Source organism: Lissotriton vulgaris, chromosome 11 (genome assembly GCF_964263255.1).
Source record: "Lissotriton vulgaris chromosome 11, aLisVul1.2, whole genome shotgun sequence".
NCBI lineage: Eukaryota > Metazoa > Chordata > Amphibia > Caudata > Salamandridae > Lissotriton > Lissotriton vulgaris.
In genome coordinates, this window is record NC_141699.1 from 383167620 (window position 1) to 383190453 (window position 22834).

Below are 22834 nucleotides of genomic sequence, written 5' to 3' on the forward strand. Positions count from 1 at the left end.
CTGTTTTCCTGCTGCAAACCGCAAGTATTTTTAAGAAAGAACAGGCTCGTTCTTCTTACAAAACCTTTTACCGTATGAATTTCAAACCTCACGGAGCGCATCCTATGTTTCATTATTGCACTAGAGTTTCCCGACTTGAGAAGTCTAGTGTTTGAGTCGTATTTCGTATACCTTCCCTGGATCCTTTGGCTATCTTTTGTTCCCAAGAAAGATTGTGGGCAAACGAGACGGGAAAGAAACGCCACGTTGCTGTAACAAAAAGTACCTTTCAGAGCCGGAGGGTAGAAACGTCTTTTTGGAACAAACTATCTCTATTGAGGGAAGTGACTATAACTTTTCTTTACATGTATCCAGTTATCTTGGATTAGGGTACAGCACCATAACGTTGCACGAACCATACAGTGGTGCCTTTGTACATTCCTCTACCGAGATCTCGTGGATAACTCAGACTAGACCCAGAAGAGAGTGCAGCAAACCTTGATTATACTATCACCTTATCACCTCCCGGCTTCTTACAATACACGCTTAGGAAGTGGCTATAACTTCACTGCTGGGTGTTGTGTTGGGAAAAGTCGAGGGGACTTTTCGTCCGATCGTCTCTGCTGGTCATCTGAATAAGGTTAGTGGCGCGCGTTATTTCTTGCGCTGCTTACAATCACGACAGGTGGCATCCCGGATGGCTTCCATGGGAATGGCAGGTGGCAGCGCATGATCAGCCACAAAGTGGATGTACTCCTCTGCAATGGAGGGCTTGGATTCAGACGATGCGAGCGGGTGTCGAGACATGTAGTCTGCCGGGTTCTCGGACTTCCCGGGTTTGTGAACAATCGTGAAGGTATATTCTTGGAGTCTCAGACCCCATCTCTCAATCCTTGGTGGCATCTTGGATCTCGGGTTGCCATAAATAGTGACCAGTGCCTGGTGATCGGTGATCAGGGTAAAGTCCTTGCCATAAATAAAGGCATGAAAATGTTCACACGCCCATACCACAGCAAGACTCTCCTTTTCAGGTTGCGAATATGCTTTTTCGGGGTCAGAGAGACTGCGACTGGCATAGGCAACGATGAATCTTTGATCAGAGTCATTGTCGTATTGCGCCAGAATCGCCCCCAACCCCACAGGGCTGGCATCCACTGTAATTTCTGTTTTCCGGCGAGGACTAAAATATGAGAGGTTGTCGGCAGACTCCAGCGCCAGCTTGATCTCACTGAACGCCTGTTCACACTGAGAGGACCAGACAAACGGTTGACCCTGTTTTGTGAGAGCTCTAAGTGGGTGGCTGATGGTGGCGTAGTCTTTGATGTAGCGAGCACAATAGCTGGCCATGCACAGAAATGACCTCAATTCGCTAACATCTTGTGGGCTCTTGGTTTCGTTCAGAGTAATTACCTTCTCTAGGTCAGGTTTCATCCCAGCATCCGAGAAGATGTGACCGAAAAATTTCAAAGTGGACTGGTGGAACTCACACTTGTCTTTGTTCAATGTTAAATTAGCTGCCAGCAGGGCATGGCAAACACGGTCAAGGGCCTTGTTATGCTCATGAACGTCCGATCCGTACACAAGGATATCGTCACTGTAATTCAAAGTGTTAGGGATGTGATGGATGACTTGCCGAATTGCCTCCTGAAAGATTTCTGCAGCAGAGGAGACACCAAAGCTCAAACGCTTGTACCTGAAAAGTCCAAGGTGGGTTGCAAATGTCGTGATGTAGCGAGACTTGACATCCAACTCCAACTGGTGGTAACCTTTGTTTAAATCCAGCTTCGAGAACACCCTCGCTCCATTTAGTGCAGAAATCATGTCGCTGAGATGTGGCCCAGGGTGGCGCTCCCTTTCTATAGCTGTGTTGGGTAGTCGCATGTCAACACACAGTCTCACTTTGCCAGGGGTGCCCTTCTTTGGTACAATGACTACCGACACCCATGGGGTCGGGCCATCAGTCCTTTCAATGATGTCCGCCGATAGGAGTTCTTGAAGCTCATCCTCCACAGCTTGTTGGAGATTAAATGGTACGCGTCGAGGGTGTTGCGCCACCGGTCTGACCTGTTAATTAATGTGAAGACGGATTTGGCAACCTTTCATTTTTCCTAACCCTTGAAAAAGTCTGGGAAACTTGCTGATGATATCCGGGTCATCACTGACCTTAAAGAGAACCTCGACAAGCCGGAGGCGCTCCGCAGTCGGCAGACTGAGTAGGCAGTCTGCTTCCGGACCTTTGATGACATGTATAAACGCTGGTATGGTCACAGTTTTATGCCTGAGTGTCGTCGGAAATGTTACCAAGCACGGGAGTGGCTTCCTGGCCATCCAGGTGAAAACCCGGATGTGTGCAGGAGTCAATGGCGGCTGAGGCTTCATACGCTCATATTCCGTGACTGGAATATAGTTTAGCGACGCTCCGCTGTCTAGCACAATCTTGGTATCGTGGTTCCCCACACTTATGTCCAACCGTGGATATTTCTTGAGCTGGTCGGGGTCTGCGATCATGTTCACATATTCCACTGTGTATTCAGACTCTCTGGATGATGATCTCGAGTCTCGGGATGGTGACCTCCGCTCCCATCGAGATCTTCGTGACTCTCGGCTGGAGTATGATGAGCTTGACGACACCGTCGATCTGTCCTGGACTGCTCTTATGTGATGATTTCTGGTATCAGAGCGAGATGATCTCGTCATTCCACTCCGTCTCTCCTTGTGGTAGTCTCCACACATCACTTCAAAATGGTTCGACCGCCCACATTTTCTACATCTCTGGCTCAAGGCGGGACAGGCATCGACGTGTGGATAGTCATATCCGCACCTGTAGCATCTTTTAGTCCTCTCTGGCCTCCTTTCCCTTCTACCAGGGTCTCGCCTCCTGTGTTCCGTGTGTCGTTGACGGGATGATGGCCTAGGTCTCCATTGTTTTTCCTTTGAGTTTCGACGACTGCTGCCACTGGCTTGGACTCGACAGGCTTGCTCACGGCTTATAGTGCGTCCAGATTCAATGGTGGTAGCATGTTCCTCCGCCTGGTCGTAGACGCGAGTCATTTCCTCAATGTCGTCTAGTTCATGAGGTTTCCTCAACAGCCGTCTCCGGAGGGTTTCTGAGTGGCAACCATCTATAATTTGAGATTTTATGGCAGCATCTGTCGAGAATTCACAATATCTCGATAATCGACGCAGCCTGGTGATGAAAGTACCCATGGTTTCATCTTTTCCTTGACGCACTTTATAGAACGCATGTATTTCAAAGTCCACATTCCTTTTGTGGAGGAACTTTTTGTTCAAGGCTTCACGCACCTTATCATATGTACCCACATCTGCAGGAGGAAAGTCCTTGATTATTTTATTTATTTCTCGGCCCGCTAGATTGCGGAGGGCAATCCATTTTTCTTCATCGACGGTTACTTTGGACCCTTTAATGTAGTTTTCAAAGTCCTCAAGCCACTCTTGCCATCTGGGGCCCATGCTCCCTCCTGTGGTCAGTGTTAAGGGTTCCGGGGGCCGGAGATGCGACACCCCGTGATAATTGGTTTGACTTCATTTCTTTGCGGTGAGGTGTCTGGGGTCACCATTGTGCTAGCTCGTCCTTTTTGCTCTTCGTTGACTCAGGTTGACTTATTGTTTCGCCTTTGTAGGTGTTCGGGTTAGTTGATTGCGTCTTGTTTGCTATTTCCTCTTGCCAAGGCTTGTTTATTTGCTAGTGTCAATGCTTGTTTACTTGTTCTTCCCAATGCTTGTTTATCTCTTGGTGTCAATGCTTTTGGATATGCTGAATGCCTGACTTCAAAATGGCCGCTTCAAAATTGCACAGGGATGTCCTTCCCAGCTGTCTGACTCCAAGATGGCCGCCCAATTCCCACGAGGCTTGACTACATTCAGCTCGTCTCCACATGCACATCTCCACATGGACTCACCCAGGCCTTGATTCTAGTCCTGCACCATTCTTTTGGGGTTTTCTTCTCTCCACCACCAGGTAGGCTTGAGATTTCAGTCCGACTTGACCTCCAGACACAGATGCGATTGCTCACGCATCGGGGTGAGGTTTTCCGACGGGGTGGCACAGTTTCCTTCGGCGGGACAGCGCTTCCTTCACGGCGCTCAGTCAGTCCCTGCATTCATTCAGGCAGCATAGCAGGGTCAGGGTTGGGCTCCCGATCGCTTGCTTGATTTCCTTCGGCCTCACTTCAGCCCGTACTCACTTGGGCGTGACAGTCTTTTTTGGCGCGGACCGCGCTCACTTTGAAAATCCCTCTCTGGCACTCGGGCAGCACTTCACTCAGCTGCGCCAGGGGAGCTCCACGCAATTTACCAATCGCGGAGTGCAGGTCTTAATCGCTGGTCCTTCACGACAGCGATCTTGGCGGGCTCGCGTGTCGCGACGGCGACTTGATCAGCGCAACACCCAGGGACCGGACAGTGCTTGCTTCTGGGGTCTTGGGATAGCGGACTGCTACATCCCACCCTCGTCGCCAGTTGTCGTGTCCTGGCTCAAGGAAGACAGACACTATTCTTTAATTATTAAGGATCTTTATTTCTTACATCCTTCTTCGTCCGTGTCCCTACTCTATCTGCCCCTTTCCTGCCTACACTCCTGTTCTTCCCCTGGTCCCCATCTAACTCCGCCCACCCAACTACTAGAATGCTGACTACATAACATCTATGTCACCATCTTGGTGGAGCTGGGCAGGCGGGTTAGTGAGTGCCAGTCTCAGCATTCTCAATACATGCCAACATTTTGAGGCTGGTAAGGGGATGATTTCGAAAAAGAAATGGAATATTCTTGTTTGCGAATAGATACAGGCAACCTCAATGATGGGTGGAATCATAGCATTTGCAAAGCATGGGCCATACACACACGTTGAGACAATCATAATTAGTATTGCAAAACATATACTCTTAATCTAAATAAACTTAAGGGACCTTGTTTTTCCTTAGCCTCGAGCCATGTCTTCCACAGACTAGGTCAAAGAGAAACTGTGGGTCAGATTATGTGTACAGCGGTCCATTAGCCCGCTTACCCATGGTGGTGGTCTAATGACCGCCACACTGCGGGACCAGCCGCAGTATTACAACTGCAGCGATCGGATCGCCAGAAGACCACTAGCATTACTGGGATCGAGGATCCCACTGGGCCGGCTGTCTTTCACCAGCAGGAAAATGGTGGCAGTGCTGTAGCCACATGTAGCCCTCCCTGGATTTGCACCCTCCCTTCCTGCACAGTGTGGCACATATGCCACACCGAGCAGGAAGCTGCAGTCGGTATCAGTCTGCATGATAGGCTTTTCTATGAGCCTAGCAGACAGCCGCTATCAGACCGCCGCAGGACCGCTTGCCAGACCATGATTTTTTTTTTTAACTTTATTTGCCAGTTTACATAATTTTAAAAGATACATACATGCAAATCTGTTCACTAGTGATTACAATGTCACTGTCACATAAGAAAACATTTACAATTTAGAATTGCAATAGGTACTATGCCTGACAAGGCTGGTACGACGAATATAGTAATGCAATAACGTCATCAATCCGAAGGCCATCCCCTGCCTCCAACCATCATTGTTCCCCGGCCCCGTAAGTATCCCAACATAGTAAACAACAAGGACCGGCCGTTCGGGACATGCCATTTCTGTTGAGTGTTAACTGTTACTAAGTTAGCCCAAACTATTGAAATGTGTTACCCCACTCCGTCTGGAACAATGCCATATTCCTTTGAGAGTCAGAGACCAGCATAGATCCTCCACATAGGAACGATATGGGCCCAATTTGTCTTTAGAACGGGAAGAACTGGGCATTATGCCGGCATAGATCCCGCTATTTACATTTCAACAGGCTAAACTGTTCAGCCAACTCTGTACATTAGGTGTGGTTTTTCTGCCCCAATGTATTGCAACCTCTCTTTTCTCCAGTAGAAGACCCAGTGATGCGAACTGTCTGACCCCCCTGGGGAAGTTTACTGTGTATCCCAATAGGGCCACTTCCTGAGTTGGAATGAGGGGCAAGTTAATCATTTTGCCCAGAGTGTAGTGAATTCGTTCCCAGTAGGACTGTAGCGGAGGACATGTCCATGCTAGATGTGCAAAGTCAGCATGGGGTGCAGCGCATTTCTGGCAAGTTTGTTGTCTGGATGGATCTATCCTGTGCGCTTTAGCCGGGGTGAAGTAAATTCCAGCCATCTTCAGCCCGGCTTGCTTGAATCCAGTGGCAAAGTGAGCAAGGGACTCACGTCTGAGCATACCCTGTCACACTTATGGCGGCCAAAAGCGGTACAAAAGGGGGTGGTGATGGACGGAGCATCTAAATCAATCAAACACTCACACCCAGTCAAAAGATCTGGGTTTAATCCATCCCCTTTTGTACCACTTTTGGCCGCCATAAGTGTGGCAGGGTATGCTCAGGCGTGAGTCCCTTGCTCACTTTGCCCCTGGATTCAAGCAAGCCGGGCTGAAGGTGGCTGGAATGCCAGAAACCGGTCCTCTGAAGCTTGTTTCCGGTCCAGGGAAGACATGGCTTGGCATTTCGGGCTGGACTGTTCCCATGAGGCACAGGGTCAGACTGATTTTCATATAGCCATGTCTGAACTGGGGTGGCAGAGTGGGCTAAAGAACGGTGATGGATTAAACCCAGATCTTTTGACTGGGTGTGAGTGTTTGATTGATTCAGATGCTCCGTCCATCACCACCCCCTTTTGTACCATGAATGCAGAGAGGCACCATCTAGCGCCGCAAGGTCACACTCAATGTGCAGTAATATGTTACGGAGATCCTTGAGTACCCCAGTATGTTTGGCAATACAAATACCCCTGATGACTGCCTTAAAACCTACCCATAGGATAGCCCAGGAGTCCACTGAGTCAGTGTTAATAGCAAAGTAGTCCTCAATGGCTTCGCGTATTTCCGCCTTAAAAAGGTTGTCGTGTAGAGCGCCGCTCAGGAAGTGCCATTGCTGTTCAAATCCCTCGAGATGAGGGACTTTCAAGTAGAGCACTACCGGGGAGTGGTCGGAATATGTCAGAGGGAGAGTCTCAAGCGTGAGAAACCAGCCTGCAACGTCAGGGAAAAGTAGCCAAAAATCAATTCTAGTCCAGGTGTTATGCTGGCCGGAATAATGTGTGTAATCTGTAAGGGTGGGATTGTGCTCACGCCAAATATCTAAAAGTGAAAACTGTTCACAGAGTTCTAAGAGGGCGGGACAGTTAAGTTAAAGTCCCCTCCCACTAATAGTAACTGTGGCTCCAACTTCGCCAGCTGGGTGTTCAAATTGTGAAAGAAATCGGGGGAGTCAGTGTTCGGGGCATACACGCACACCAGGGCAGCGCTATAACCCACCAGAGATCCCGTGACAATGATGTATCTACCCTCGGCATCCCGCACAACAGCGCCAAGACTAAAGGGGACCCTTTTGTGGATGAGAATGGCTGTTCCCCTGGCATAGCTGCTATAATTGGCGAAGTATCTATGTGCACCGCTGCCAGACCATGATTTAATTCCTAACCTGGCAAGCAGTCACACCACGGCTTTGGCAGTCCTACAGCGGACGGCGCCTTGCACCATCCACTGTAGGACCGTCAAACTGGTAAACTGGCCCTTAGTCCTTGAGACTGCAAGACAGGGAGACCAATGGAGAATCTCCTGACTGAAAGTGACCAAATTAGGAAGGCTAATTGCATTTCAGGAAGTCTCAATGCTTCAGGGACTGTTGACAAAAAGTAAAAAGACATAGGAACCTTCATGGGCAAAAGAAAAAATTCAAAATTAGCACTGAGGCACAGGTCAATTGGAGGCTTTCATCCCAACAGCATGTATGTCATAAAAAAACTAAAACAGAAATGTAGTCCTATTCGAGTAAACTGGCCAGATGGCAAATCTGGTAAACTAAAGGTGAGCATGTGTTCTATAAATTGTGAGTCAAAACATGTTGAATAAGCAACTACATTTTAGGATCTCATTAAAGATTGATCCCTTTTCGACCATCATCACAAAACATCTTCGATACATTCGGAAATGGGCATTTTTTTTCCTTGAAAGGTTTGGTGAGAACTATGTAGAAGAGGTCCAACTATTAGGTCTCTTGGAGTAGCCTCACAGATCAAATGTAAGATGTAATCATATTTAATAAGTCAACATTTTGTTTAGAACCCTAACAGGGCTTACTGAGCTTTCTTTTCTGGGGCAAATGACATTTGAGTATGGTTTTAATATTTACCTGTTTATTTCCAAACCACATTTGTGGATCACTTAGTACCCTTCTTGTCTGTTCTTTGGTGCAGCGGGGACAGGTGTGGAGCAAGGTCATCTGGAGATCCCTAAACTATGTCAACAAGGCCCTCAATACTGGTGCCAGAGTGATGAGACAGCCTCATTATGCATTAAAGAAGATTTCTGCATGGAGCTCTGGCAGAATGCTCCTGCCGAGGTAAGAGTTTAAAAAAATAGATTATCTCCTTGAAAAAAAATTCTGTTGGTACTTGGGTTGACTTTAAAAGGATGCAGAAAAATGGAACATGGATCATCTTTTCTGATCTTTGGGCCCGGCCTAGAGAAGGCTTTAGCTATGGATCACTAACAGAATATCGAGGAGCAAAATATCAACCTGGCAAAATATTGATGACAAAATATAGAAAGCCAGAATATCGAAATCCTATCTACAAACAGGTAAGTACAAAAATATCGAATCCAAAATATCGTAAATAATATAGTTTGTAAAAATATTGAATGTTTTAAATGTCTTAAAAGTAATGTAAAATTATAAAATAATTAATATAATTAAGTAAAAGATACTTAAAAATACTTAAATAACCTTAAAATTAATAAATAATTATTGTAATAAAAAAATAATAAACATGCTTTTTTATTTTTTAATACATATATATTAACTTAATAATATTAAAAAACTATTAAATAATGTTAGCATAGGTTAGCGGGAGGGTAAAATTTACTATTCCCACTCCAGTCAATGCAACAGTAGGAAAAGCGTTGGATAGTGGGAGGGTAAAAATTACTATTCCCACTCCAGTGAGTGCAACAGTAGGGAAAGTGTTGGATAGTGTGGGGGTAAAAATGACTATTCCCACTCCAGTGAGTGCAACAGTAGCGAAAGTGTTGGATAGCGTAGGGGTAAAAATTACTATTCCCACTCCAGTGAGTACAACTGTAGGGAAAGTGTTGGATAGCGTAGTGGTTAAAATTAATACTCCCACTCCAGTGAGTGCATCAGTAGGGAAAGCGTTGGGTAGTGGGAGGGTAAAAATTACTATTCCCCCTCCCGTGAGTGCATCAGTAGGGAAAGCGTTGGATAGCGGGAGGGTAAAAATTACTATTCCCACTCCAGTGAGTGCAACTGTAGGGAACGCTTTGGATAGGAGGAGGGTAAAGATTACTATCCCCACTACAGTGAGTGCAACAGTAGGGAAAGTGTTGGATAGTGTAGGGATAAAAATGACCATTCCCACTCCAGTGAGTGCAACAGTAACGAAAGTGTTTGATCGCGTAGGGGTAAAAATTACTATTCCCACTCCAGTGAATACAACTGTAGGGAAAGTGTTGGATAGCATAGGGGTTGAAATTAATACTCCCACTCCAGTGAGTTCATCAGTAGGGAAAGCGTTGGATAGTAGGAGGGTAAAAATTACTATTCCCACTCCCGTGAGTGCATCAGTAGGGAAAGCGTTGGATAGCGGGAGAGTAAAAATTACTATTCCCACTCCAGTGAGGCAACTGTAGGGAACGCTTTGGATAGAAGGAGGATGAAGATTACTATTCCCACTCCGGTGAGTGCAACAGTAGGGAAAGTGTTTGATAGCGTAGGGGTTAAAATCACTATCCCCACTCCAGTGAGTGCAACAGTAGGGAAAGTGTTGGATAGCGTGGGGGTAAAAATTACTATTCCCACTCCAGAGAGTGCAACAGTAGGGAAAGCGTTGGATAGCGGGAGGGTAATAATTACTATCCCCACTACAGTGAGTGCAACAGTAGGGAAAGTGTTGGATAGTGTAGGGGTAAAAATGACTATTCCTACTCCAGTGAGTGCAACAGTAGCGAAAGTGTTGGATAGCGTATGGGTAAAAAGTACTATTCCCACTCCAGTGAGTACAACTGTAGGGAAAGTGTTGGATAGCGTAGGGGTTGAAATTAATACTCCCACTTCAGTGAGTGCATCAGTAGGGAAAGCGTTGGATAGTGGGAGGGTAAACATTACTATTCCAACTCCCGTGAGTGCATCAGTAGGGAAAGCGTTGGATAGCGGGAGGGTAAAAATTACTATTCTCACTTCAGTCGGTGCAACTTTAGGGAACGCTTTGGATAGGAGGAGGGTAAAGATTACTATTCCCACTCCAGTGAGTGCAACAGTAGGGAAAGTGTTTGATAGCGTAGGGGTTAAAATTACTATCCCCACTCCAGTGAGTGAAACAGTAGGGAAAGTGTTGGATAGTGTGGGGGTAAAAATGACTATTCCCACTCCAGAGAGTGCAACAGTAGGGAAAGCGTGGGATAGCGGGAGGGTAAAAATTACGATCCTTAATACACTGAGTGCGACAGTAGGGACAGTGTTAGAGAGGGTAGGGGTTAAAATTAATACTTCCACTCCAGTGAGTGCATCAGTAGGGAAAGCGTTGGATAGTAAAAATTACTATTCCCACTCCCGTGAGTGCATCAGTAGGGAAAGCGTTGGATAGCGGGAGGGTAAAAATTACTATTCACACTCCAGTGAGTGCAACTGTAGGGAACGCTTTAGATAGGAGGAGGGTAAAGATTACTATCCCCACTACAGTGAGTGCAACAGTAGGGAAAGTGTTGGATAGTGTAGGGATAAAAATGACTATTCCCACTACAGTGAGTGCAACAGTAGCGAAAGTGTTGGATCGCGTAGGGGTAAAAATTACTATTCCCACTCCAGTGAATACAACTGTAGGGAAAGTGTTGGATAGCGTAGGGGTTTAAATTAATACTCCCACTCCAGTGAGTTCATCAGTAGGGAAAGCGTTGGATAGTGGGAGGGTAAAAATTACTATTCCCACTCCCGTGAGTGCATCAGTAGGGAAAGCGTTGGATAGCGGGAGGGTAAAAATTAATATTCCCACTCCAGTGAGTGCAACTGTAGGGACCGCTTTGGATAGGAGGAGGGTGAAGATTACTATTCCCACACCGGTGAGTGCAACAGTAGGGAAAGTGTTTGATAGCGTAGGGGTTAAAATTACTATCCCCACTCCAGTGAGTGCAACAGTAGGGAAAGTGTTGGATAGCGTGGGGGTAAAAATTACTATTCCCACTCCAGAGAGTGCAACAGTAGGGAAAGCGTTGGATAGCGGGAGGGTAAAAATTACTATCCCCACTACAGTGAGTGCAACAGTAGGGAAAGTGTTGGATAGTGTAGGGGTAAAAATGACTATTCCCACTCCACTGAGTGCAACAGTAGCGAAAGTGTTGGATAGTGTAGGGGTAAAAATTACTATTCCCACTCCAGTGAGTACAACTGTAGGGAAAGTGTTGGATAGCGTAGGGGTTGAAATTAATACTCCCACTCCAGTGAATGCATCAGTAGGGAAAGCGTTGGATAGTGGGAGGGTAAAGATTACTATTCCCACTCCAGTGAGTGCAACAGTAGGGAAAGTGTTTGATAGCGTAGGGGTTAAAATTACTATCCCCACTCCAGTGAGTGCAACAGTAGGGAAAGTGTTGGATAGCGTGGGGGTAAAAATTACTATTCCCACTCCAGAGAGCGCAACAGTAGGGAAAGCGTGGGATAGCGGGAGGGTAAAAATTACGATCCCCAATACAGTGAGTGCAACAGTAGGGACAGTGTTGGATAGCGTAGGGGTAAAAATTACTATTCCCACTCCAGAGAGTGCAACAGTAGGGAAAGTGTTGGATAGCGAGGGGTAAAAATTACTATTCCCACTCCAGTGAGTGCAACAGTAGGGAAAGTAATGATTTAATATATAAATAAAAATAAATTAATTATCAATATTAATTTTAACAAATTAAGTACCAATTACAAAATATTTAATAATGAATTATGTATAAATACCAATTAATATTTACCTATTAATAATTAATTAAAACCAAATTCATTTTCATTTGCAAAAATTAATAAGTAATAAAAACAATTAATAATTAACAGTAATTTAATTACCAATTCACAAAAATAATTGCAATAATTAATACATTACAATTAAATTACTTACCACCCTATTCCCTAATAACCCCACAACCCGCTCTGAATAATTGATTAATACAATTAATATAATTATCAATTAATCAATTAATAAAACTTAATTACTTGGGGCGTGGCTTGGCACCAACGACGATGGCCGCCTAGCAGGGAGCTCCGCCGGAGCAAAGCCCCAAACCCCCTAAAATCCAGCACATAATACCCAGGCAGCGCAATAAAGAGGTGGGAGGACCACGAGGTGTAAGCAGCACCAGGTTTTAAAACTCAGAGACTCTGGACGCCTCCGTTCTCACGGTGTGCCCGGTGCAGGCGACAGCGGCCGGGGGGGACTGGGAGCCTAGTGATGGAAGCTCCCTTCAGACGCCTATGCAAGATCCTGGCTTTGAGGCCTCGCCGCCCCACCAAACCCACCAAAGTTATCGAAGGGGTCGCGCAGCGAGCCGCGGCCCCTGTGTATGAACATAAGTAAGTGATGGGAGACACTGCAGCTTGGAGGCTGGGAGGCGCCTCCAACATCATGACGTGACCGGTGCCTGTGGGGACAGCCTGGAGGGCATGTGGGCCTGAACACGATCACCCCTATCTGCCGCATATGTGACGGCCCATAACTGAGGACTGCGTGGGAGCCCCGCTACATTGAAAGGGGGCCGCGAGGTGGGCCACAGCCCCAAAGGCAGCAGGGGAGGACATTGGCAGCTGGCTGCTGGACCCGGCAGGACCTGCGGCTGGCGACTGTGTGGAGGCTGCAATTGAAATCGTGTGGGAGCTTTGCAGAGTGGTGCCTCGGGAGCACCTGATTGGCAACGGATCCTGCTTGAGCAGTACCACCCACCTGAGCTCCAGAGATCTGCTGTCTGAACGGCCCTTCCCTGGAGGGAGGTGCCCCGGAATATCTAAGGCTTTGGGAGGGTCTGCCAGAGGTGGCCCCCAGTGACCCACATGCCGGAAGACCCAGGTGCAGAGGCGGTTAAGAGAGTGGGGTTGCCCGTGACTCGACGAGGGAGCTGGGCCTTGCCCAGAAGCTAACCTTGCTGCTGCACCCTGATCTGAACGAGCGCCCCTCATCCCCACCCCCCGTGGCGGAAAGGGGCCAACTGAGGACACATCTGATATCCCTCTCTGGCTGACCCAAACGTGGGCTGGGGGCCAGAGCGGGGAAAGGAGGCCCGGCTGTCGTGTGAACAAGCTTGTGATTGGGGAACCAAGGCCTGCGGGCCTGCCAGTGAATAGCGGACGGCGACCAGGCCAAGTGACCTAAGAGACTATGGCAGCGTGTGGTACAGTGACACCAGGGTATGGCAGGACGACCTGGAGACTGCTATTAGTACTGGCCTGCGGAACAGCTGCGAGACGGCATCACAGGAGCTCGGGGGAGGCCAGCTAGTGGCGGCCCAGACAAAGGAGATTACAGAATGAAGCCTAAAGATGCCAGCGGGGGCCCAGATGAACAAGCTTGACAAATATGTGGTCCTGATGAAAGCCCCACAGACTGAGGGAGTGACGGGGACCAACCTGCACAGGCTGAGCCATCCTTGGCTTCCATTATGGCGGCAATCTAAAATCTAGGGACCACCCTTGAAACAAAACTCGACAAGATGTCTATTGAGATGAACCTTATACGTCCCGATCTCAACAAGACGTGAGATAAGGCTAGGACCATCAAGACGGACATCCGGGAGCTCCAGGCCTCCTCCAAGAAGCTCGAGCAGAGGGTTAACGAACTCATACACCAGCACTGCCAGGTAGCCCTGACGCTCAAGGACCAGGAAGGGAGGGCCCAACGGAACAATCTTCACATGGTGGGCGTTCCAGAAGGTTTGGAAGGGCCTAGCATGGACCTCTTCCTTGAAGATTTGATCCTCAAGTGCCTGAAACCAAAATGGCTTTCTACTATGTTCACCATCGAGAGGGCGCACCGAGCGCCGATCCCCAGGCCCAAGCCGGGAGCTCCACCGAGGACCATCATTGCGAAAATCCTCAACTATATAGACCGGGACGCCATCTTACAGATGGGAGACCTAGAATATGAGAATGCAACGGTCAGATTCTTCCCAGACTTTGCGCTTAAAGTGCAAGGGAAACGGTGCTCCTTTGATGGGGTGACGGCGGCGCTTTGGGAGAGGGGCATCAAGTACATGATGTTCTTCCCTGCAAAGCTCAAAATAATTGGAGGCGGCAGGTCCCTCTTCTTCACGGCACCTTCGGAGGTGTAAGATTGGCTCGACAGAGGAGTGTCGCAGGAGTTGGCTACTGCCACCGAGGATGGATGGAGAGACACCCTGGCCAAGTCACCGGGCTCCCGGATGGAAGATCCGACACTGACAGAGTGAGTCAGCGCTCATGGCGATCGAGATCTCATAGCCCCGACATGAGCAGCACTCAGAGGCGCTAGTGGACTCACATTGCTTGGGGAAACTGCCCTCTTGAACCTCTACTTGCTGTACTGTAATGTATAAATCTTTTCTGTATTATTAGGGGTCGGGACTTCCCGGGGCGGTACCAACTGGGAGGAAGGTGTACTCTCCCCACCAGAAACGTGCCAGGTATAGACGGGTAGGGCTGAAAATACTTCTTGACTTTGATTGTTTGCATTCCACGAACGGTCTGGTATGGCCGGCCACGAGACATTGCTACAGACATTTGGTGGGGGGCAGGATGGAACTGTTGGTGCCATAGGGGTTTATTCAGAATTGTGTGCATATGCTTGACTAGCTATTAAATGCATGGGGGAATGCGATCTGCAGCTGCAGTTGGTGCCAGCGCATTTCCCCACCTCACAGATTTTCGGGGGGGGAGGGTTCATCTATCTTTCCTTTTTGGGCGAAAGGCGTTCTGCTAGTTAAGTATGTAGGTTGTTTTAAACCTACGTGGCAGGGAAGCAGGGAGGGGGGTGTTGGGGGGGACAGCAGTTACAGGGTTGTTTATGGATGGTTGGCAATGTTTGGGAGTGGGGGATGAGGGCTTGAATTGGTCATGCAGGATATGTACGTGTGTGTTGGTGCGATGTTGCAGGAGCTACAGATTGCGTGCTAGGATAGCTTCCAGCGATGGCTACAGGGTGGGATAAGAGTCTTAAAATCCTGAGTTGGAACATTGGGTGACAAGCTCAAGAGGAGTATAGTTCTTCAATTTGTTAAACGGCACCTCCCAGTTGTTGTCCTCTTGTAGGAAACACACCTTATCAGCAACACCTGTCACTCACTCAACAGATGGGGGCTATACGCTGGCGACGCATGCCGGATTCACTTCGGGGGTGGGCATTCTGTTGCGCCTTAACTTCCCATTTGTCATTGAGCACTCAGAGACAGACCCGCTGGGGCGCTATGCGATGCTCTCGGGGAGGTGCGAGGGACGCATACTCAACCTGGTGATGGTTTATATCCCCCCGGGTCTCCAGACTCAGTCCTACCATGATCTGGGTGAACTTCTCCATTCCCTTCCTGAGGGACAACTTCTTCTGGGTGGGCACTTCAATGCAGTTGTATCGGGAGGACTGGATAGGCACCCGTCCAAAGACCTTACGACGGGGCAAATGTGGCTCTCCAATGTCCTGGATGCATTCGGATTAGTGGACCTCTGCATATGCGCCACCCTAATCTACAGCATTACACATTCTTCTCAGGGCCGCATCATACTTTTTCAAGGATAGATTACATCCTTGCACCTCTGTAGCATGACACTACCATTCGAGAGATTAAACATCTAGCACGGGGTATCTGACCAATCTCCTATATGGGCACACCTCACTATTAGGGAAAGGAAAGTAGGCTGTGTTGCACCCATAAACTCCTGGTTCCTTCATAATCCTGAGACCAAGAAAAGATCACCCATTCGTGGACCAATACTTTCAAGATAATGTTGGGACGGTGGAATCCCCTGTGGTCCTTTGGGATGTATTTAAAGCCGTACTGAGAGGTGAAGCCCTCTCCACAATTGCCGGCCAACGCAAACAAAAGAAGAAGCAAATGCTTGCCCTTGAGAGTGACCTTCTCACTCTGGAGGGGCAGCGCAAGTTGACGGGAATCCGGGGGCTTTGCATCAGATGCAGATCAAAGTGGCTGAATATAAGGCGCTAGCCACTGATGCCGCTGAATATCTAGCAAGAGACAGGGATGGCCGGTTATATGACCAAGGGGGCAAAGCGGACAAGCTAATAGCCTGGTTAGAAAATAAGTGGAAAGCGCCGTGGATGGTGTCTGAGCTCCAGACCGCATCGGGAGCCCTCCTCACTGAACCTCGGGAGATAGTTGGCGAGTTTGCAGCACATTTCAAAAACGTATACAGTAGGGGGTCGGAGCGGCTGAAGGAGGTCTCTTCCGCACTTTTGGCCGACATCAAGCTACCCACCCTTTCTGACGAAGACCGAGAGGTTTTGGAGGGTGCGCTCACCGCTGAGGAGCTGGCCAAAGCAAATAACGAGCTCCGACCTGGGAAAGCCCTAGGACCCAATGGTCTTCCTATCGAGCTGTACAAGCTCAAACCCGACTGTCTGGGTCAACACCTTAAAAATATGCTTGAGGACTGTAAAGCTCAGGGGAAACTACCAAGCGACCAACGCATAGCCACATTGGTGGTCATCCCTAAAGATGGAAACCCCAAAGAGCTGTGCTCCTCTTACAGGCCAATATCTCTGTTGAACGCTGAACCCAAAATCCTAGCAAAACTACTCTACAATAGGATCAAGCCGATAATTACCAAACTGATCCACCCAGACCAATCGGGCTTGATGCCGCACCACAACACTGCGCTTAACTTACGGCGACTCCATGGAGTGTTAGGACGCTGCCATACGATCCAGGAGGATGCGGTGGTGGTCTCGTTGGATGCCGCAATGGGATTCCACACGCTTGAATGGCCTTATATGATGGTGGTCCACAAGAAGATGGGCTTTGGTCCAAATTTCATTGGATGGGTGCACCTCCTCTACACAGAGCCATTGGCCCAGGTGGTGGTGAACAATAGGATCTCAGAGATTTTCACACTGGGGAGGGGAACGCGACAGGGCTGCCCCCACTCACCCCTGCTTTTTGCCCTATCCTAAAGCCTCTCGTGGCTTGGATACAACAAGACCTCTCACTACGGGGGCTCAGATGGGCAGATGGATGGGAGGACCGGATCTTGCTCTATGCAGACAACATCCTTGTGTACCTTGCCTCCCCCTCCAAATCCCTTAGAGTTGCCCTAGATATATTCACCAGTCTTGGGAAAAACTCAGGTTACAGCATCAACTAGGGGAAATCATTACTGTACTTCCTACATGGCGCTCCCCCTTCAATACCGCATGATTATCCGATCAAGGTGGTCGCAGAGGGTTTCATGTACCTCGGAATTTTTATCTCCTGGGATGCGACTACACGATTTGGGAGGAATCTCTTACCACCTCCTGCAAACATTCAAAAGGGAAACCACCATTTGGAAGAGGCTCCCACTGTCCCTACTGGGTCGGGCAGCTCTTTTCAAGTTGATGGCGCTGCAGCGTTTCTTATATGCCCTCCAAAACTACTCAGATTTAGTCCCACAAAAGTATTTTGCAGAAATTGAGGCCACCCAAAGGGACCTGTTGTGGGCCGGAACACGACGTATTTCACTCCAGAAACTTACATTAGGGTGGTACGATGGGGGTATAGCACTCCCTGACATTCGGAAATACTATTGGGCAGCACACCTCTCGGCCATAAATCAGGGCACATACAGCGGTGGGGATGATCCTGGTTACGGGTTGGACAGGTGGCTCCTCCCGGGGGGGGGGGGGGGGACTTTGAGGCAGCGCTCTATTCTAAATCTAATAAATATCTCCTCACAGGACCTACAAGGCACTCTGTTCAACTCTGGCATATTGTGAACTGCAAACTGTGATCTGCTGACAGACTCACTTTAGCTACCCCGCTCTGGGTCTCGGAAAGGTTGGGTACAATGGGTCGAACAAAAGGGTTCCGCAACTGGGACCTGATAGGGATCTCCCGTATAAAGGACCTATGGGGACCAATTGGTATGGTGACATTTGCCTCACTACAGCAAACATATGTCCTAGCGCAAACGGAACACTTTCGCTACCTTCAGATTAGGCACTCACTACAGGCTAACATTTCACCCAGAACAACGCTCCCGGATTCCTCCACCCTAGAGGACAGATTGCTGGACGGCCATCTTCCAGAGAAGGCTATCTCCCTCACATATAAAAAACATCTACCCACACCACTGACCCCCTGCTTGCACTCAGAAGAAAGTGGGAGACTGACGGTCTCGAGATTGATGACGAGGAATGGAGGGAGGAACTCTCTTCCCCCAAAGAAATGGCAATATCAAAATACTACACTGAGTTTAAATCTCTGGTACACGACTAGTATTGATGGGTAGGAGTGTGGACGGACTTTGTAGGAGACAGTGTGGGGAGGAGGGGACATTTCTCCACATACTATCGGAGTGCCATCTAATACAAGACTACACGACTACTGGAAGCGGGTGCACAACTGTATGCGTACGGTCTGGGGGGTTGACCTGCGACCTGAAATTAAAAGATGCCTCTTAAACATTTGGGAGCCTATAGACTTGTCTGGAAAAGGCATAATATGGGCGACACTTGGACAGGTAATTGCAAAACGCAATATAGCTCATTTATGGGGAGCGGGAACACCTCCAACGCTCAGTGCATGGAAGAAAGACATAGACCGGTGTGTGCTGCAGCAGAAAACAGTCTATGTAGCCCGGGGTTGTCCCCGGAAATGGATGGCAATTTGGTCAAGATGGGATGAATATCGCGGCAACTTGTGAGAACCTTCCCTGATCACCTCCCTTGACGAGCCATTCATGCCTTAAGTGTTCTCTGTATTACTACCACCTTGTGTACTATGACATCAGAAGTAATATGTTTCTGGGACAATCTGTGAATGCAACACTGTAATAACTGTAAATCGCTGTGTAATGACCAACACTTTTCTATTTGCAATAAAAAGAGTTATTACAAAAAAATTACCAATTAATAAAATGTTATTACCAATTATTATTTAATTAACAATAAATGAATTATCAATACCAATAAATAAAAATAAATAATTACTTAATTACAATCAAATTACTTCCCACCCTATTTCCCCATAAACCCACAACCCGCTACAGAACTAAAACGCAAATTTAAATTAAAAATAATTAATAATTCCTAAAAAATAATATAAATTACTTCCTACCCTATTCCCCTATAAATCCACAACCCGCTACGGAATTAAAATATGGGAAAATTAAATAACTCAAAATTCATTACTTAAAAAAAATTCAAACATAAATTACAAAAATATTACATACTTTTAAAATTCGATATATTTAACAACTATATTATGACTGTTGATATTACCAACTTCGATATTATGAAAATCGATATTTCTTACCTGAATTTCAATATCCAGCACCACTATATTTTTGCAATTCGATATTCTGTCCATTCTATATAAAAAAACTTGATATTCTGTCCAGTCGATTTTTTGTCTCAATGTTGTGTCTAGTCACCGTTGGGTCTGCAGCCAGATAGCAGTGCTTCGGCATCAGCTATGAAAATAAATGTGATCTTGCACACACTGTTAACATTACCATTCCCAAAAATAATTTTCTAGGCCGTCAGCCTGACACAAGCCAACACACACACACACACACACAGTAAAGAGTTAATGCTCTGATGCTGGCACACAAACAGGCCTGACTTGTATGTAACATGTATGTATTACCAGGAACGCCTTGCCACACATGACAAATCAATGTAACATTACATAGCATTTTAGCACGTGCAGCATTCTGCTCTGTTGCTCATTGCCCGCACTATGCTCCTATTCGGAGGCATGACCAGCTGCTGCATATGATTGTTTAAATTGATGTTTTAATGTATGCTTTCTCTGCGTTACTCCTAAAATTTCAGGTGGCCTAACTGCAGACAACCCAATTTCCATATGAGCTCTAATGTAATCTGAGAAGTATCATTTTCTGTTAAATTTAACTTTATTTAAAAAAAAAAAGCAACTTCCTATTAACCGTCTCAGGCCCCTGCCCTGTTGACTCTTGGATTGTGCCGTCACTCACAAAAGAAGTTGCTGAGTGACTCACTGAAAGGCCTCTTTTTTGATAAAATGGTACCCAATCAATCAGGGGTTTTAAAAGCATACTCACCCGTGAGGGTCTCAAGGCGCTTGGGGGTGCAGTGAGAGGGGGGGGGGGGGGCATGCAGCTCCGGTCATAAACTCACTTTATTATTATTGTTGTATTGAAAAAGAATATATAGGAATATCTTAATATCATAGCAAGACAAACTATTAGGCAATTTACCCAGGTTTTCCCCTGTGCAGTGTCCATATTATGACCCAACAGGCATTTAATTTACCGTCCAAGCACGCTTTTTCCTCTTTTTATTCTAGCTCTGCCCCTCTAGTCCAACCACCAACTTCTACAAAGTTGTTACTCAATATCCTGCAATCTGGGGATTGCTGATTTTAGATTTTAACTCTGTCATTTTCCTAGCAAGTGGAAGGTTTTTTCCCAATTTAGTGCAACTTTGAAATTTGTGACATGGCCTTTCTACTGCCAGTTGGTCTTATGGTGGACAAATATATCAAATATTAGAGGAGCCTGAAATGAGCCCTTAAAGCTTGTGGCAGGCTTCTTGTTGGCAAAGGTACAGAATGGGTACTTCCTGATCATTAAATTATACTTAATTTTGACAAAAATGACGAATATATTTTCAAATTGAAAATGTGTAAAACTAAAAAGAGATTAAATGTTATCAAGCAAAAAAAATAAAAAGTACCTTACCTCTTGTTGTCTATTTGTTATCACTCAGGACACCGGGTTATTCGCTGTTACCCTCTATAATTCAGTACGTAAAAATATGGCTCCCTGTTTTCCATTTTTACTGCTTTTTAGAGCTAAATAGAGACAGAAAAACATTTATTTTCATATCTGTATTCTTTTTAAATGTGGATACATTCAGAAATAGGGTAGCTTTTCGAGTTATTCTAAATACTGCTTGCCTTGACTAGCAGGCCAATAGCTGTGTGGATTGATAGGTAAGAGGTTAAAAAGAAAGGATTTTGAGAAAAGAGGCTTAAACAGAAGTCGATATGCACAAGGCTGATACTGAAATTAGCATATTTTCTTGTAAGTGCATTGACTTATCTTCTGCTGGTGTTCATAGCATTGGACCCTGACAGGCATTTAAGCATGAGTGCAGATCTATTCGTAAAATAAATGTGGAAATATACTAATTTCAGTTTAATTTTTCACAAAACCCAAAATAAATAGGGATAAGTACAGATAAGATTACCAAAAAATAATTGTGGATGAATACAGATGGAAATGTAAAAAAATAAAAAGCATTATCCCGGGAGCCCGCAAAATAATGAGCATTCTATTCAGGATTGCAGTAAGCTATTGATTCCAAACTAAAGTGGAGCTAAACAAAACCATTTTTACTGCTCCCTGTCCATCTTCAATATTCCTTTACCCATGGTTTCTTAGCTGCTTGTTTGTTGTTGTATTGTGGGGGATTCCTACTCGTGGAGTGTGGTGTTGCTCCTTTCAACCTCACTTTGAACCACCTTCATCTGTTTAATTGTTTTAATTTACTTACCTTTTCACTGAAACGCCCCTGTCTTGGCTCCAAAGTAGTCGACATAGAAAACACACTGCAGCAATGGCACACTTACATAGGAGCCCTGTCTTTTATTTATTTGTGCCTTCTAATTGTTACAGTACCTATTATTCAATTGATTACAATATGGTTTGGGATATTTTTTTGATATACTGAACCTGGGATTTCACCCTATGTCCTGTTTAATTTTGCCCTGTACTTAGTTATTTTTCATGAAAATGGTTTGTCTATAGATGTAATTTAGTAAGAAAATTGGTTATTATTTAAGGAGGATGTGAGTCGTTCCTAAGTAATAAGTCCCAAAATCCTGTCGGATAAAAGAAACAGCTTCAATAATTTAAAACTGTCCCCCACCATTGTAGCTGTGGCACAGAACAAACAGGCTTAATTTTGGAAATTGTGCAAGCATTTTACAACACTAATAGAGTCAAAACGTCTAAACACAATACAACCAAAAAAATCTCACAGCCAATTTCTAAGGATTATGAAAAACAATAATACGAAAAAATAAATCAAAACCACTAAAATCCTGTTATGGGGGCAGGAGATATGAATTTAAAAATATGTTAAGACAAAAACGCACCAAACAACAGTAAAGTGTTCATCGGAAATCACTGTTCATGGTTTACTAGGACGTAGGCACAGTTTCAGGCTGATTGTGATGGGGCCAATCGGGTCAGCCTGCTCAAAGTTTTTACTTTCTATCTTGGCCAATTATGCCATGTTTTAGGTGTCAGAGCACATACACTAGAGAGGGAGCAGCAGTGCCTTAGTACACAGAGCTAAGGTTGTGCGAGTTCAAGTATCAGGGTGATCAGCCCTAAAAACATGGGGGGACTGAGCAAAAAGCGGCATGTTCTCGGACATGTGTATTTTGTGGACATGGTTTTCCAAGCCTTGGCATTTCTCCAAATGGAATGTAAGTAGCCAGGAGATGTTGTAGTGGAATTTTCCATTTCAGAGTTTGATCAGTTTGACGTAGGCCTGTGAAGCAATACTGCTTATAGCGACAACCAACCTCATGGCAGCATTTCTATTCCCTTTTATTTTACT

The 22834-nt window shown here is 46.2% G+C and overlaps 1 protein-coding gene across 2 annotated transcripts in view; it reads left to right on the forward strand.

Moving 5' to 3' along the window:
• Positions 1–22834, forward strand: part of LOC147679827 (prosaposin-like) — a 158326-nt gene that overhangs the window by 66963 nt on the left and 68529 nt on the right. For both annotated transcript variants that reach the window (XM_086943383.1, XM_086943384.1), the window contains exon 5: positions 8252–8397. In XM_086943383.1, the coding sequence (XP_086799509.1) occupies positions 8252–8397 (146 nt within the window). The remainder of the gene's footprint in view (positions 1–8251; positions 8398–22834) is intronic.